Source organism: Lolium perenne, chromosome 6, assembly GCF_019359855.2.
Source record: "Lolium perenne isolate Kyuss_39 chromosome 6, Kyuss_2.0, whole genome shotgun sequence".
Classification (NCBI taxonomy): Eukaryota; Viridiplantae; Streptophyta; class Magnoliopsida; order Poales; family Poaceae; genus Lolium; species Lolium perenne.
Genome location: NC_067249.2, coordinates 156602438 through 156619195, shown reverse-complemented (window position 1 = coordinate 156619195; position 16758 = coordinate 156602438). Strand labels below are relative to the sequence as shown.

General features: G+C 43.9%; 2 protein-coding genes across 3 annotated transcripts; one reads left to right on the top strand and one right to left on the bottom strand.

Moving 5' to 3' along the window:
• The first annotated feature begins 8564 nt into the window (after positions 1–8564).
• Positions 8565–10590, top strand: LOC127307115 (uncharacterized). The gene is made up of 2 exons (XM_051337819.2): positions 8565–8866; positions 10165–10590. The coding sequence occupies exons 1-2, from the start codon at positions 8693–8695 to the stop codon at positions 10378–10380; spliced, it is 390 nt and encodes a 129-aa protein (XP_051193779.1). The 5' UTR covers positions 8565–8692; the 3' UTR covers positions 10381–10590.
• A 965-nt stretch (positions 10591–11555) lies between these two features.
• LOC127307114 (UDP-N-acetylglucosamine transporter UGNT1) lies at positions 11556–16758 on the bottom strand. 2 transcript variants are annotated; one of them, XM_051337818.2, is made up of 10 exons: positions 16244–16758; positions 14923–15011; positions 14297–14345; positions 14050–14179; positions 13524–13654; positions 13400–13444; positions 13213–13310; positions 12062–12169; positions 11925–11981; positions 11556–11847 (listed from the first exon to the last, which is right to left on the bottom strand). In XM_051337818.2, exons 1-10 carry the CDS (start codon positions 16389–16391, stop codon positions 11773–11775), a joined length of 930 nt encoding a protein of 309 aa, XP_051193778.1. In that variant the 5' UTR covers positions 16392–16758; the 3' UTR covers positions 11556–11772. The 2 variants fall into 2 exon arrangements, with proteins under 2 accessions (XP_051193778.1, XP_051193777.1); XM_051337817.2 differs by having other exon boundaries at positions 14050–14183; positions 14297–14455; positions 14935–15011; positions 16244–16752.

Sequence of the window (16758 nt, the reverse complement as noted above, 5' to 3'; positions counted from 1 at the left end):
ATCAATGTAGATAATGACGAATTTGTCAAGATACTCCATAAACACTGAGTTCATGAGCCGCATAAAAGTGGCTGGAGCATTTGTGAGGCCAAAGGACATGACGGTGTACTCGTAAAGACCATAACGAGTCATGAACGCCGTTTTTGAAATTCCTCCGTTCGGATTTTGATTTGATGGTAGCCTGATCTCAAATCCATCTTGGAAAAGACTGTGGCACCACTCAATTGATCAAAAAGATCATTGATTCGAGGTAGAGGATACTTGTTCTTGATGGTTACTGCGTTGAGCGGCCGGTAATCAACAACCAGACGCGGAACATTGGTATCCCTCTTCTTGACAAAGAGTGCAGGACATCCCCAAGAAGAAGTATTAGGTTGGATGTATCTTTTCCCTTCTAACTCTTCCAACTGCTTCTTCAGTTCAACCAACTCTTCTCGAGGCATACGATAAGGACGTCGAGAAACAGGAGCAGTTCCAGGAACCAGCTCGATGACAAACTCCACACTTCTATCAGGTGGCATGCCAGGTAATTCTTCTGGAAAGACATCAGGGAAGTCACAAACCACCGGAACATCAGAAATTTCAAGCGGAGGTAAGACATCAAGGGCATACAACTCAGCATCAGGAATATGTACTGCTGATGGAGATGTTGCTGCCGAAGACCAATACAGAATGGAGCTTCCGGAAAGATCGGTCAGAGTAAGAGACCTGGCTCCACAATCAATGACAGCCTAATATTTAGCTAGCCAATCCATGCCCAAAATGATATCAATGTCGGTTGACTTGAGGGCAATGAGGGGAATTGGAAAAATAAGATATCCAATCTCGATTTTATTCCCATGACTAACCATAGCGGTATACCAACTAGAACCAGGGGAATGAACCATAAGAGGGGTAGACATAACTTCAAAAGGAATCTCATGCAGTTGAGCAAACTCTTGGGATATGAATGAATGCGATGCTCTAGAATCAAACAGAACTGTAGCTATAACGGAGTTGATTCGAAGCGTACCCATTATGACGCTTGGATCTGCTTCAGCTTCTTCAGCAGTGACATGGGTAAGACGACCCTGACCAGCAACTTGAGGTTTGGTAAACTTCTTGGGTGGTGGAGCACCACGAATAGAAGTATTGTGGGGGCACTCCTTCATGTAGTGACCAGGTTGACCACAAGTGAAGCACGCACCACTGCCTGGAGTACCCATAGCAGGACAATAGTTTGTTCCGCCGGCATTGTTTGGAGCTTGTGGGCGAGGAGCATAACCAGAAGACTTCGGTGCATTAGGAGCACGGGGCACAGCACTGTATGGAATGAAAACACGACGGCGCTGATTGCCTGATCCAGAAGACTGAGAAGTATCTCGAGGACGCTTGCGAGTTTCCTCATACTCCACCTTTCCTCTTTCTGCCTTCATAGCCTTGTTGACAAGATCTTGGCAGGTTGGGAAGTCCAGGAGATGAAGATCTCGACGAAGATCAGGATCCAGTCCCTTGCGGAACAAGGCTTGCTTCTTGGCATCAGTGGAAGTTTCTTCAGGAGCATAGCAGGCAAGACGATAGAAATTACCTTGATAATCACAGATAGAACCACTGCCCTGCGTCAGCTTCAGAAACTCTTCTCTTTTCTCATCCATCAGACCCTCTGGGATATGATATGCACGGAAAGCAGCTTTGAACTCTGGCCAAGTTACGACATGACCAGCAGGCTGCATCAACAGGAAATTTTCCCACCATGAACCAGCAGCTCCTTCAAGATGGTAGGTGGCAAAGTTCACCCAATCTGCTTGAGCAGCGTGGGCAACCTCAAGCTTGCGCTCGATGGTACGGAGCCAGTAGTCAGCATCAAGTGGCTCAGTGGAATAACTGAACACTGGTGGGGTGAGGCGGATGAAGCTTCGGATCCCCACTTGTTCCTCATGACGCTGAGCTGTGTTACGCTCAATCCTTTCAAGGAGCCTAATGTTGTCTACGCGATTGGCTTCATACATGGCCATAAGTTGGACCATAGAAGGAGGAGGAGGAAGGTCAGGATTCTCCTCGTGGCCATCTCCACGACCATTGCCACGGCCATGACCACGACCACGACCACGGCCAGCACCACTTCTAGTACCACCTGACATCCTGAGAAGAAGACAAAAACCATGAGACACGGATTCACCGGAAAAATTCAACAGAAGGATAGCATGTACCAAATGCAATGAGCATGCTGAAGGACAAGACATGTGATATGAAGATATATCATCATATCGATCGTAGTAGTTAAACAAGCATACAAAATGTACACACTACTAACCGACTCACAAACCATGAAGATGGAATGCAAAGATGACATACCATCACCATGTCGCAGGCAAACAATTGGATGCTAAGCACCCGAAGCAAGAATAAAGGGACAATGCTTCAGATTAACTGAGGAATTCTGGAAACTCTGAGACAAGCTACCATATACGGAGTACTAGAGAAAAATAACCCAAACCCGTGTATCCTAGAGATTTGAATTGATAGGAAAGAAGAGAAACCTTTTTCCAATCAAAACCAGATAAGATGACTCAGCATTAGAGTGACACCAGGTAAGGAGTAAAAAGAATCCTATTCAGAGTTTTGCAAATAATCTTTAGCTTTCAAATAGTTTTCGCAACCACTAGACTCAACATCGACCAGTTACCAAGGGTTTCCTATAGTCAGTCCTGCTCTGATACCAAAACCTGTGGCACCCCCGGTATCAGGGTTAGACAAATACCAGATCTTCGTCCGACATAAGCCTAACCTTGAGCTCGAGAGACTACAGTGAGAGAATCGGTAACACAACAGTGACTCTACGACTCAAAAGAATATATTACAACTCTTAACAGAGTAAGATCCAAATTATTACACGCAGAGGTCACTGACCCAACATTCAACAAGCAACGGAAGCAAATTATGTTATTCTAAATAACAAGATAGCAAAGGGCTTAAGAAGCCATAACATAAAGCGACGTCCCAGCCCATAAGTCGCAGTGCTGCACTCGGGAACTCCAAACTAACCATCGATGTTAACGTAGAAACCACCTTCGGCTGCAGCAACTTCATCTGAAACAAAAGCATGCAAAGCTGAGTACAGGGACTCAGCAAGACTTAGTACAACCTTTTAGCAAAGCGGGTATGCGGGCTTTCTGGTAGATCTTCTTTTGCGTAAAGCCAGTTTTCCTTTGTAAGATAAGAGAGAAGAGAAGCTCGACTACTCAGAACCTTTGAAAGGGGATAAGAGAGCGACATCTCTATCTCTATTGATCATCATATTGTATCCACCAAACGTCATCATCTCGAACCACTATCCTCGGATCACCCCCTCAACACCCGAAGAAGGTGTCCGTAAGCACACATTGGTTGCCAAGTTTTACGATTAGGTTCATGTTCTCTATGATCTCCACGTCCGTTCCCAAGTCGTCCATAACCGTGGACACGGCTTTTCGAAAAGATTCATAACCCTGCAGGGGTGCACAACTTTACCCACACGCGCCAACCGACTCTTAATGCCAATATATATTAGCTCTCTTCCTTGGAGAGCCGGCATAGGGTGGTCGACCACGACCTTTACCTTGCTGTCACCGAGACCATGAGTCACGCGCTAAGGATTGTTCCGCCGTAATGGGTCAAGTCCCGAAGTCGGTCCTTAACGATGTGTACCGAGGTGGGTTTCCCCAGAGGCCGCAACCCCCAGCCACCACGACCACGCTTACCTGCCTGTTATGTACCTTTAACCCCCAAGCAAAATGCAATGCATATGACCAGGTAACGCGCAAACTATGTGACTCATGGAATCTACTAGGCAAGTTAGTGAGTCGAGAGGGTACCATAATAGGGCCTCGTGTGGTTGTACGCTCGGTCTTGGTTCAAGAGGCGAGAACTCGGTTCCTAGGGTCGGCAGAAACGAAACAACCCACCACAACCCAATGTGGCCTCTCGTCTGAGCCTTTAAACATGTTTATCATCATCATCTCTATACTTACCACGTCAACCTGTCATGCTAGATTCATATCATTGTACGGCTCCAGTCCGAAGACCGGAGTAGCAGCGTAACAAACTAAGCATGGCTAAGCATAAGAGATAAAGGCTCTCGCGACGCACACATGCCAAACCTAGTTATGCTAGGAGTAGTGGATCAGGATATCGAGGCTACAAAGGTCGGACATGCAACATATAGGGTAACTCTATCTATCGATAAAAGACAGTTGAATCGTATGCGATATGTAGGAACCACAGATAAAAGCATTTCAAAATCATAGATGAACCAGGTTAGGGCTTGCCTTGTCCCTCAGCGGATGAGTACTGTTCTTCGGTGGCGTTGACGTCGGACTCCGGCTTAGATCCTATCGCGAAGAACCAAACACCGGAAAGGGAAATAAACAATCACCACATGGCATAATGCAATGCGCATCTAATATGAATGATATGTCGTATTAAAGGAATTAAGTAAACCCTAGGTGCATCGTCAGATTAAAGGGGTTCCGACATCGGACACCGCCATATGAGAGGGGTTAATTAGGGTTTCACTACATTTGCAAGTTCAAAGGTTGTAATGATGTATGAATTACTCCTAAACTTGTAGAGAATGTTTTTCTGAACATTTCGGTATATTATACGTCTTTTTCTGAATTAATATGAATTAGTTATGAATTAAACAAGATTTAACCATTTTCTGAAATTCTGGAAAAATAATAAAAGTATGACAAGTTGGACCCACTGTCAGCATTTTAATAGTTTCAAAATTAATAAAACCCTGACAGGGTGGACCCACATGTCATATAACTAAAATAAAATAGAAAAAGGAAATTACAGAAAAAGAAAAAGGGCCGCTGACGTCATTATGACGCCAGCATGGCGTCAGCCATGGCCTGGCCGGCCAGGTCGGGCACGGGGACGGCGCTGCAGGGCGCCAGGGGCCACGCGGTGGGGCGCGTTCGACGCGCGGCGTCCCCGCGAACCGAAGAGGGCGGCGCCGCCTTCCAATGGTCGCCGGAGGGGCAGCTCCGACGAGCTCGCGCGGAGGTCGAAGCGCGCACGTCGCCGGCGCGCTACGCGGCGAGATAGGGCGAGCGGCGGGTACCAGAGGACCGCAAGCTCACCGTGAGCACGTGGAGCTTGACGGCGTCGCCGGAGATGGCCGGAATCACCGGCGAACGGCGGAGGTCTGCGGCACGGGCGGGGCCCGATTCGCGCGGTAGAGGGCTCCCCGGCGGCCGCTGCTTGGTGGAGGAGAACCAGGGGAGCACGGCGGAGCTCCTGGTGGCATCGGCTTGGCGCGGGGCGGCACAGAACGGCGGCGAGCGGCGGAGGCCTATGCTAGGGTTTCGGACGCGCGGCGCAGAGAAAAGGGGAGGAGAGGAGAGGAAGCCAAACGGGGGTTCTCCACGGCGGCGGGCGGCGCTTTATAGGCGTCCAGGGGGCGGCGAGGCCATCCTGGCCGCCGGCGCCATCGACGGCCGCGGCAGCGCCAGGCACCTGCCTGCCTGCGTGCGTGGCGAAGAAGAAAGGGGCGATTTTGCCCATAACCCCCTGGGTTTTGGGGTTTCTCTGGAAAAATAAAAACAGGGCCAAATTTTGATGATTTTAGGGTATTTTGACCCAAAATTGGAGAGAGTTTTTGCACAAATTTTATTAGAGCAAAGCTACAACTATTTGCAACATTGTTTCATGACATTTTGAGTGCAAGATTTCTCAAATTTTAATGCAAATGCATGCATGCACATGACAACTTAGCAACATTATTTGATTAACAGGGTTGGTCTGTTACATAACTGAAGCGATTGGAGCAAGATTAATCATGGTAGAATCAGATTCTATGGAAGTAGTAGAAGCGAGGTACTTTTTTCGAAATCGGGTGTACCCCGGCCTCTGCATCGGTTGATGCACATAGCCTTTTATTAAGAAACAAAATATTCAAAGTTTACAATTCAAAGATTAATGAGGATCCATACAAAAATCAACCATCAAAAAAAGAGAAGACTGCTATGCAATCTAAGCATTATGTAATCTCTTAACAGGCCGCCAAGTAGCCTGGTAGAAAATATCCTGGGCAACCATTCGAAGGCGGTTGCATCCAGAAACCATGCACTCCCGCTGATCCTCCGGGAGCAAGAAACGCCAAAGCTGGATCCAGTGAACCATAGTGTGCATAACCTGCAAAAAAATAGTAGAGTCTTTTTTTTAAACAATATCATTTCAGCAATTCCAAATTGACCAACATAGCCGAAACACTAATGCAAATCCTAGCTTTATTAGTTTTGTTATTAAACCAATTTCTAAACATATTTGTTACATTGGATGGAGGTGAAATATTATATGCAGCAAAAATCACCAACCAAATAAGCCTAGCAAAAGGATGGGACATAAATAAATGTTCTACTGATTCCTCAGCGTCACAGAAAGAGCATTCCGTATTCCCGTTCCAATTCCTCTTTGCTAGACTATCACGGGTCAAGAGGACTTTCTTACTAAGGAACCACATAAAGATTTTAATTTTCAGTGGGATTTTTATTTTCCAAAGATAATTACGACGATATCTTGTATGTCCATTTAACATATCATCATATATAGATTTAACAGTGAATTTTCCTGAAGATGTTAGACCCCAAACAAACTTATCTTGATCATCATTTAAATTCATCTCCATTAAATTGTTGACATAGGTGTACCCATTGTTCCCATTTATCACCAATCAGTCTTCTCCAAAAACCAATATTTAACGGAGTTGACCTCATAACATTTGCCACTATATCATGCTTACGGTGAACTATGTTGTATAGTTGGGGATACTGAGATGCAAGTGCATGATCATCTAACCATCTATCTTCCCAAAAACGCACTCCTTCTCCGGAGTCTACCTCAAATTTTACTCTACTAAAAAGTTCCCCTTTAACTTTCATTAGTCTCTTCCAGAATGGTGAATCAGTAGGCTTATTTTCAACTTCAGCCAAGGTTTTTTTATGAAAGGTACTTGTTTTTTAAAAGTTGTTGCCATAACCCTTCTTCAGAAAGATGTTTAGAAAGCCATTTACTAAGTAGACAAGTATTTTTAATCTCCAAAACTTTAATTCCCAAACCACCTTAGTAGAAGCGAGGTACTGGGGCTGTTATCATTGATGATTGCCGGGAGTTAGTGATGGCTCTAGGCATGGCAACTTTGAAGCATTGTCCGCGAGAGGCCAACGGAGCGACACATGAGCTGGCTAGGGTACAACAGAGACTTGGTTCGATATATCTTCTGATTTTCTTATGTATGTGCTTGTAAACGATATGATTATTATGCAATAAAGTTGCCGAAAATTTCAAAAAAGAACAAAGAGAACGTGCTTTATTAATTTAAAATCGGGCATTATGCCTTTTTTAAAAAAAAAATTACAAAGAGAACAAAACGGCCTCCTACTACTAGGGTGACGTACGTAGACTGATATTGCTAGAGCAGTTCTGCAAATACTTAGAAGTAAGTGGGAATTTTAGGTTTGGTGGGGATTATTTCTACTAATATTCATAGAAACTCTAGTATCATATAATATTTTATTGCTAAAAAGATGTTTGGTACTTTTTTTTAGGGGTGATGTTTGGTACTAGAGTATCGAGTAAGTTTAATCTTCGCGTATCTTTACTTTTTCTAAATCTTAGTATATTTTTCTCAATTCCCAATGATCTACCTGTACCTAGTAGATTGGGGACGGGATTTTGTGGAGAATGAGTGAAGGTAGGGGTTTCACTCAATTCACTAAAAAAATATTCTCACTAATTCTCACAAAAACTCTAGTACTCTAGGTGGGTGGAGGCATCGCCTGGGGATATGTGTGGTTTGGGTGGGGAGTCAAAGGTGGGTGCTTTGGGCCTCGATGACACTACTTTCCGTGATCTGTTATTGTGTCCGGTGGCTTTCCTGTTGGTCTAGGTTGTTCAAGGGCGGGTAGTGGGGCCGGTGAGGTGTGCTCTTCTTGTCATGGTGGTCCTGCTCCAGGAGGTCCTTGGCTCTCGAGCCCAACTCTTCTCCAACTCTAGGGTGAGCTTCTCTCATGTCCGATGGTTTGATGCCTCCGAACCATGGCGAGACGGTAGGGGCCCTCTTCGGCATGAGAACAGGAAGGTTTGGTGCTCTTTGTCCCGGGTTCTTCTCCTCGCTCAAGACTTCCTCTCTGCCCCTGGCAGTGACTCGTCGTGCACCGCTGGTTTGGCGTCCTTGGTGCCGTGGAGCGGCGGTCTTTGCTTCTGCAAGGCGTGTGGTTGTGCTTTAGTGTAGTGTTGTAAGCTTCTTAGAGTGGACAGTAGTATGTGGTGTGGTGTTTTTTTTTTTGTTCTTTTTTAAAGGGAAAACAGTGGCGTCTCGTCCTACACACCTCATAGCGAAGCCGCATCTTTGGCGTGGGCTCCGGAAGCTCCAGTCTGCCCATGGCTTCGGTCCATCCCCTCATATCCAGGCCAGCGTCTTCCGCGTGGGCTCAGGAGCTCCTCCCTAAATGGCCGCGGCCTATTAGCGCATCAAACATTTCTCCACCATCTCATTCTCAGCTCCACTCGGGACCGGCTCTTCTTATCAACCGAAGGACGGCTCCGCCGGTAGCACTCGGAAGTGGGGAAACCCGAATTCCACCCCGACTTCTCCACTCTCCGGCCTCCACCCAGGAGAGCCCTAATCCTGAACCAGCCTACCCTCAAGCTCCCTTGAGCTCTCCCCATGGCGTCCGCCTGGTGCCTCGTGGCCCCGGCCGCCGCGCCCGGCGCCCTCGGCGTCTGCGTCGCGCGGGCGGCGGTCCCGTCCAGGAGGCGCCGCAGGTGGGACGCGCTTGTCGTCTGTATGGCCCCCGACGAGGAGAAGATTACGCGGCGCTCGCCGCTCGATTTCCCCATCGTAATTCTTCTTCCCCTTCCCCCCTAGCCATTTTGTTACTCCTCCCATGCTGAAGTAAATCCCCTGGTTGGGAATTCTGTGGTTATTTTGTGCTTCGTGGTTGGACGGGACCGTTTCTGATGCTAGTTAGTTTGTGCCTGTGGGTGTTACAAAGGTTCTTAGTAGATTTTGAGCTAGTGACATCCCGGTTTAATCGTTGTGCCTATTTTAGGAGTTTAGCTAGAGTTCTGTATGAGAAAACATAGTTTCTACTTTACTGATTGTCTTGCAAATGAAATTGTGATATCCTTGTTCCAACCTTCTTGCAATTTGTACGACTGTTGGCTTAGATGTTCCATTCAAAGAAGATTCCCCAATTAGAAAACGTATGCTATATGCTGAACTGACTGCCTTTAGAACGGAGCTGTGTTATAGTGACACCATCACCTCATGCTTTAGAGGTTTCCACCTAGGTAGCAGGTTGTTGAGCTGATTTGTTACTTTTTGTGCAAATTAACTGAGGTTAGAATGTCACAATCGTCCCACGACAAATATGAACATGTGCTAAATATTCTGGCACCTGAATTCTTGTCTTTTGAGTCGTGTTGCGTGTACTTTAACAGCATTTAAAGCAATCAGTCAATCACAGTTATTAGAGCCCGGATGTTTATCAGATCATTTTCTGCAGAAACTTTCCATTTTCCAGATGTTTTCTTGATGTCATGATGCTAGTAATTTTGATTTCTTACAAGTAAGTTATGAAGCATATGGCCTACTGACCTAAGAGCTTGTTGCTGTTTTGCTTGTTTCAAAAACGAATAAATATCTTGTATGACCCTAGGGTACTGTGAATGTGGATGCACTAGTCCTTTAGTGTACAAGCAAGGAAATATCATGATCATGCTAAATTAGTAGAATGCTAGGACTAGGGGCACTTATGAGTCGTCTTAGTACGAAGGACAAATTATGTTCAGGTTGTCTTGTATTTTTGCCTGCAGTTGTGCTCCATATACTGTGGGTTGTGACTCCTGCATATATTGAAATTTAACTCTATTTACTGTTACGCTGACTTGCTGAGCTATGCTGCGACAGTCATCATGGTTATAAGCTGCTATAATATTTTTGCTGTGTTTCTACTAATATTTTGTTGTATCAAGAATTCAAGATTGTCACTGTCTATTGTCATGTGTCATTTAGCAAAGTTCTTTGAGAACAATGTCAATATACTAGTTAATTGTTTGGAGAATATTGTTCCATCAACCATTCTTCTTTTGTGCTACCATTGAATCTGATGCCCACCGTCTATTGAACATTTGCAGGAATGGGAGAAACCTAAGCCTGGGAGGAGACCTGACATCTTCCCAAAGTTCAGCCCTATGAAAACACCATTGCCCCATCCATTACCAGCTGACGATCCTCTGGATGATGATGAGGAAGAAGAAGAGGAGGAAGCACAACCTCAAGAAGAACCACAGGAGGATGATCCTGACAAGGAAGATCCCGAGGAAGATGACCCAGACAAGCCTACTGAGTAATTTTGGATGAGGTGGGTCGTGGTAGATAGAAGCAGAATGTGTGGGGTTTGAGCTAAGTTCGGAAATGTTAGTTCTGTCGGCTTATATAGGCTCTAGACATAAGTTTGTTCTGCAAAGACCTTTGAGCTTTTCTGAAGCTATGAAGTTTTGTTCCACTGGTATCAGTCTGAATTGGGTATATTATACAATAAGCTGTTGCGTGTTCGACAACTATGTTCCTTAAGCTGATGCTGCTCTGATGCTCCAGGGTGCTAAACGAGCACTATGAGCTATTTTAACTGTCATAATATCAACTAAACTTGCACCTGCTGTTTCTCCGTTAAACTGAAGCTAGAATAACACATAGGATAAACTTCTCATGCATTCTGATATACGGAGTAATATGTTTCACCTAGGCTGAGATGATAAAATCTTTGAGAACCACTTCTTGGTGATGCGATTGGTGATGTAGTCAGAGAATGTATCTTTTTTGTGGGAAAGCCATCATGGCAACTTTATTGATTCTCAAATAAGGTTACATCGTTTATCAAGCTAGAAACAATAAAATCAGGAGGATCGTCTGTGCAGACACAAGTCAAGAAAAGCTGGCTTGTGTGGAACATAAGTACCTAACGTCCATTCCAAACTTTTGTTCCGTTTCATTCGTTTCAGGTTATCTCGTTCTTCCTTTTTAAGACGGAACACCACTCTGTCGACAACTTGTTTTACAGTTTTTTTTTCTCGAAACATGCGTCATAATATATTACATAGAAGACGACCTTAGAGTACAAGGCCCGAGCCAAACAAAAAGAAGTGTAAAAATAATTGTCAGCAAATCGTTTTACAATTCGTTGCTCCTCTAGAAATGGCAGTCGTTGTTGTTTCATTCGTTTCAGGTTATCATCTCATTCTTCCTTTTGAGATGGAACACCACGGTGCCTACAAACAGATATCGCTATACATTTTATTACCTGAATAGTTTTTTTTTTACGTGATTACCTGAATAGTTGTTCGAATAGTACTCAATGTGCTACTCTTTGGGAAGAGAACACATAATACAGAGAATAATTAGAGCATCCACAGGATTCATCGCAGGCTATTACTTGACAATTGTGACTGGCACCTATATTTTTCAAGGAGGGGGATTTGGCTTAGGATTAGGTGCAATAGTAAAGAGACTCTGCGATGGCGCAAAATGCTGAAATCTTGTTGTATTCTATTTCCTTGGCCAATTAATGGCTGTTCATTCATGTTCTACCCAGGACAACTGGAGTCCATAAATGCACACACATGAAAACCTACAAAATTTCTCTCCCATAGACAGGGAGCAAACAGCATGATGAACACTACTTCGGTTAAGCCATACTGCCAATATCAGTATCTACTTCACTTTGATCCGGTGGACGTTAATATCTACTTTCCTTTGATCTTGCAGTAGGCATACATGCCAGAGCCAAAGAATCCAAGCCCTTGGCCAATGACATTAAGCTGCCATAAGGGGAAAAAATGGGTCATCATTCATGAAAGGAATTAAATAGCTAGTGGTGGATGAGCAAGAAACTCACCAGATCAAAAGGAAGCCCACCAAATAATGCCCAGCCAAGTCCAACAGTAAAGAAATCCTGCAGGAATACAATCATGAAGAACATTTCAAAGTACTTCGCGCGTTGAGCAGCATGGAAGAACTGGATAGAGATCATACCTTCAAATTGCCACACATTGATTGTGTGAGTGCAGAATTCAGGATTGTGTTCCAGAAGATGGTGTAGTTTAGAAGAAATGCTAGCATACATGAAAATAGCAACACCACCTACAAATGGAATTATGTCATAACGATTGATACAAATAGGCCCTAGCTATCCCGAGGAAAAAAGTAAAGTAGACCGCTTTACAAAATTTGCATACAATATAAACACACAAGCGTTGCCAAAAGGATCCTGATAAGTCAAAAATTAACTGTAATGAACTAAAATCATACGGTAAGGATATAAGTCAGGAGTAAGATTCATCAGCAACCCACAAGATTTAAGATGTTGCGCAAGAAGCGGAAATTCAATTCAGCTCCTGGGAGTGTATGCTCCCTATACCTAAAAATTATATTTTGGAATATCGAAAAAATTTGACAAAAAATTCTACATGTACATCTCCAGAATATACGTGTGCTCGTCAAGTTTCGCAAGGAACCAATATTTTTTGTGATCTATGTAAAAATGAGAAAATTTATCTTCTGAAAAGACTTATTTTTAGCATTGAATTTTGTCTTTTGTATGCACGCCACACGACAAGTCAATTTTCTATGAAACGACTATGTGAACACATAGCACGTGAAGATGTACGTGCAAATTTTCCGTTTCATTTTTTTTAATTTCAAAATGTGTGTAACATGTATTTAAAAATAAAGGGAGCATATGCTCCCATGTGCTAAAACACCACTCCCAGAAAGAAGAGCAATTCTATTAGAATCATAAACTTTTAGCAGTAAATATGAAATTAAGAAGAGGCTTAGAAAGTGGTACTATGTGAACATAGCAGCCATAGGACCTAAGCTAGTGTAAGCATGTCACTGGCTAAACTGCAACAATATATGTGCGCAACCAAACTAATTTCTGGGATCGAGTAAATACTTCATTACGTGATCGCAGAAATAATAGGAAGCTGCAAACTGATGCCCCATGACCTAGTGTAACAGCCAAAGATCAACCCTTAGCAGTAACTGATTAGCCCGCAAAATGACAGTGATACAAGCATCTCCAGTGAAGTCGATAAAGAACAAAACAAGATTGTGTGTTTTTTTGTGCATCCAAAAGTGCTGCAGGAGGGTAACATAAAAATTAGCTCTTCAATTTCATGTACCTGGAACCCTGGAGAATAAAGGTACGGAAATTCAACAGTCCGCTTGAGGTCACCCTGAATATACGTCAAGAACAGTACACAAGGTCCACAAACAAGTCCTGAAATCCAGATAAACACTTATGTAAATTTTATGACGCGTGAAGTATAAGGTTGAATCTTGGTTTGGTACTGGTAATTAAGATTATACCATTGCACCACATCAGGCCAAAGCTATTCAGGCCACTAGATTTTCCTGAAATAACAAAACAAGTGCTAATTAGAAAATTATGAAACTTGGATTGGAAATATGTGTGGCAAAAAATGCGCATTACCAATACGATTTATCGTTGCAAGATAAACAGCTGTAGTTATATTGGCGACGAAGACAATGGCATACCCACGAGCATCAAACGATAAGTCTCGAGCACCAGCGATAAACGCTCCAAATACAATCAAGGCCACACTGATAAACAGTTGGTTAGAAACCAGAAAGTGGAGTAATGGCACATTCAGAACACAACTATGTTCTGAAAAATGTTCAGCATAACAGAACACAAGGATCATCATATTGCAAGCTAAACCAGTATCCTTATTCCAGACTACAGAATCAGGGTGTGGTAGCGATAAGAGCGTCAGACAGATTCTATTGTTATTGATAAAAAAAATAACGATCAACAGGTAGTCAAAAATAGAAGTAATGAATTAATGTACATGTGGGCACTGACTGGGAGAAAAGTTCATTGCACAAAAGAGGTCCATAGTAGCTAGCAAGCACATGTATTCAATTCTAAGTTTGTCTGCTATGTAATAACTATACTGAAACAGTACAAAAGCAAAAAAAAAAATCTGGACATTCACCTGCCGATTATAGGTGGGGTGTGCTTCTGCTTTGCCAAGAAATACTCCATGATCATTGTAAATGCTACTGTTGTGCGCCTTAGAGTTGTATACATAGGAACATTTACTCCACGCACAGATTCCATTGAAGCTAGCTTTTAACAAAGCATCATGGAAGGTAAACATTATTCAGAATTAACAGCAAATAGTAATACAATTTCCTATTTGTAGATCAGCACTGGAATTGTGTGCAAGGGATTTAGCATACCATGTAGAGTAAGTAAGACAATGAAAGAGGTGAAGTACGCAACAATATTCTGAACGGCACGAAGAATAGTGAATCAGAAGGCACTGATGGTTCACTATTTGTGAAGGAAATAATCTTTAACCGTCTCAGAACATAAAGTAGGCATGTTGAGCACACCATCTGCACCATGTTGACTAGGTGTCAGAAAAGAAAACAGGAGGAAACAAATCATATGATAATAAGTTCAGACAACAGGTCCTATAGTTAAAGGAAGTTACTTAAGACATGATACACCATTAATAACTATATAACTGCGATATTTTCTGTTAATAAAACAGAGTCCATTGTCTACAGCGTCCTGAATAAGAATGGGAACATTCTTCAACAAAAATAAGAACTGGACAGTACATAGAAGCTGGAATATCTTGTCCTTTCGAATAGGATGTAATATCTACGTCAATTAATTTGGAACGGAGGAAGTAGTTGCTAAGCATTGGTGTTTGTTTACTACTGATAAGACAGATTGCGGGCACACAACATTTATGCACTCTGTTGAGTGAATTCACAACAATTCAGCAAATTAACCATATGAACTAGAATGAAAAGAGGGCATTAACACTACAAAATTTCCCAGAATACGTCCAAACAGAATTAAGTACCTGAAGGAGTGTAATGACGTTCGCGCAAGGGAACTTATAAGAAGATAGAGCTGCCTTATTAAACATCACCAGCAAAACTGCACATTGCAAAGTAAAGAATATCAGTAAGGGAAATCCAGACTAGTACAACATAAAGAAGAGAAACAAAAATGTCATCGGGAAGTTACTGCGTGGAAACTGGTTTGCAATGCTTCCGAAGAGAAAAAGAAAACTACGCAAAGAAATAGTATCATCGAGAATCTTCATTCTCACATGTGTTTTGCAATGAATCAAGTGTATATGCTTGCTTATTAATTCTGCCTAAGTGGCAAGGGATTTTCCAGATTCTGTTTCTTTTCTTGTGCGTGTGTGTGTGTTGTCGGTGGGCCCACCTGAATTTGCTCTGTCCTGCCATGCCATTACAACAATTTGGACAGTTACGCAGGCCCACAATTCAAGTTCGTTGGGAGTCGTAAGTGTTGGATTGAAAAGTTATTCTCACTGAAGCCTAAATTTTAATGGGGTATTCAAATTATTCCTCAATAGTACAAGAAAATCCCGAATACCTTTTAGGTGCTATGAAAATGATTTGTAGTAAAATCCCTGCTATGTAATGAGATACAAGTAAACAAAGAGCAGCTCTTATCCTATCCCCAATTCCCAGCGTGATGCCTAATAGAGACAGCGTGCAGTTAGTGCTAAATCACAATACCAGACCACGTGCTGTAATTCGTAAAAAGCATTAAAAGGAGCCACCCCAAACATGGCAAGAAAAAAAAAACATACTCTGGTCTTATCCACACGACAGAGCACAACCAATTATCATTTAACTCCCGAATCAATGACGTTATGTTTACAATTGACAGATCGGGTATTGTGATATTCACTCCAAGCCAATTGTTCGACACCATTGATAGCCCTTCGGCCCCTTCCAGTACTAAAACACCAACATGTAGTTTGACAACCAGTTTTCGCTGATGCATACCTATGGTGATAATGTTTGTGCAGTATGTATATTGTACGCAACTTGTGGAAACTGAACTAGCAGTACTAAAACAGGTTTATGCAAGGAATTCGGCTGAGCTGCAAGACAAGTCGACAACCAAGCAGCGCTGACTCCAACACCAGCTCTAAGTAGCTGCGTGATAACGGATGTAACGCCCAACGGAAGCAAGCGAGTTAGCAGCTAGGATTAGCACAGAATCAGCAGGACAAGCTACCCGTTCACAAAACCCGCCAGAACCGTGAACGATTACACAGATACAGCGCGCCAATTCGACAGCAGTATAGGGAAACCGTCCCGAGAGAGGCGCGGATCGAGGGTACTCACCGGAGCAGGACATGTAGGAGAGCGCTGCGACCGCGCCGCGTCGGGTCATGGCGGAGCCCTTGAAGAGCTCGGGCTCGCCGTCGCCCTTCCCCGCGTCCGCGGAAACCGGGAGCAGCGCCGCCCCGCCTCCCCCGCCGCCCTTGGCCATCTCTCCCGCTCCCGGATCTCCGCCCGCGACCGCGCCGAGGCAGCAGGGCTCAGGAGGAGTAGGAGGATATTTTGTCGTGCGGATGCGCGGAAGGGGAAGAGAAAGTGGCCGTTTGGGAAAGAGGCAGCGAACTCGCCTTGGGCACCCGATCGGAGTCGGACGGCTTCGGCGACTGGGTCTCCGTAGGCGGCGTGTGTGTGAGGGGAAACTTCTGCCGGCGACGACTGGCTGTCAGCGGCCCTGGCCAGCGCGGCGGCCGCCTTTTTATACTCCAGCGGGGATCGCCGCTAATTACGAGCTTTAATAACTTGCCATCTTTTCTGAGGATTAATAACTTTCTATATGCTGCGTTGTTGGTCACGTCGGG

Excerpts from the sequence above, each read along its gene's own strand:
- LOC127307114 (XM_051337817.2), bottom strand. The coding sequence starts at position 16,391 with ATGGCCAAGGGCGGCGGGGGAGGCGGGGCGGCGCTGCTCCCGGTTTCC. Across the intron at positions 14,456-14,934 it reads ACGTCATTACACTCCTTCAG|ATGGTGTGCTCAACATGCCT; the intron begins GTACTTAATTCT and ends AACATGGTGCAG. Across the intron at positions 13,655-14,049 it reads ACCCCACCTATAATCGGCAG|TGTGGCCTTGATTGTATTTG; the intron begins GTGAATGTCCAG and ends ACTGTTTATCAG.
- LOC127307115 (XM_051337819.2), top strand. The coding sequence starts at position 8,693 with ATGGCGTCCGCCTGGTGCCTCGTGGCCCCGGCCGCCGCGCCCGGCGCC. Across the intron at positions 8,867-10,164 it reads CGCCGCTCGATTTCCCCATC|GAATGGGAGAAACCTAAGCC; the intron begins GTAATTCTTCTT and ends GAACATTTGCAG.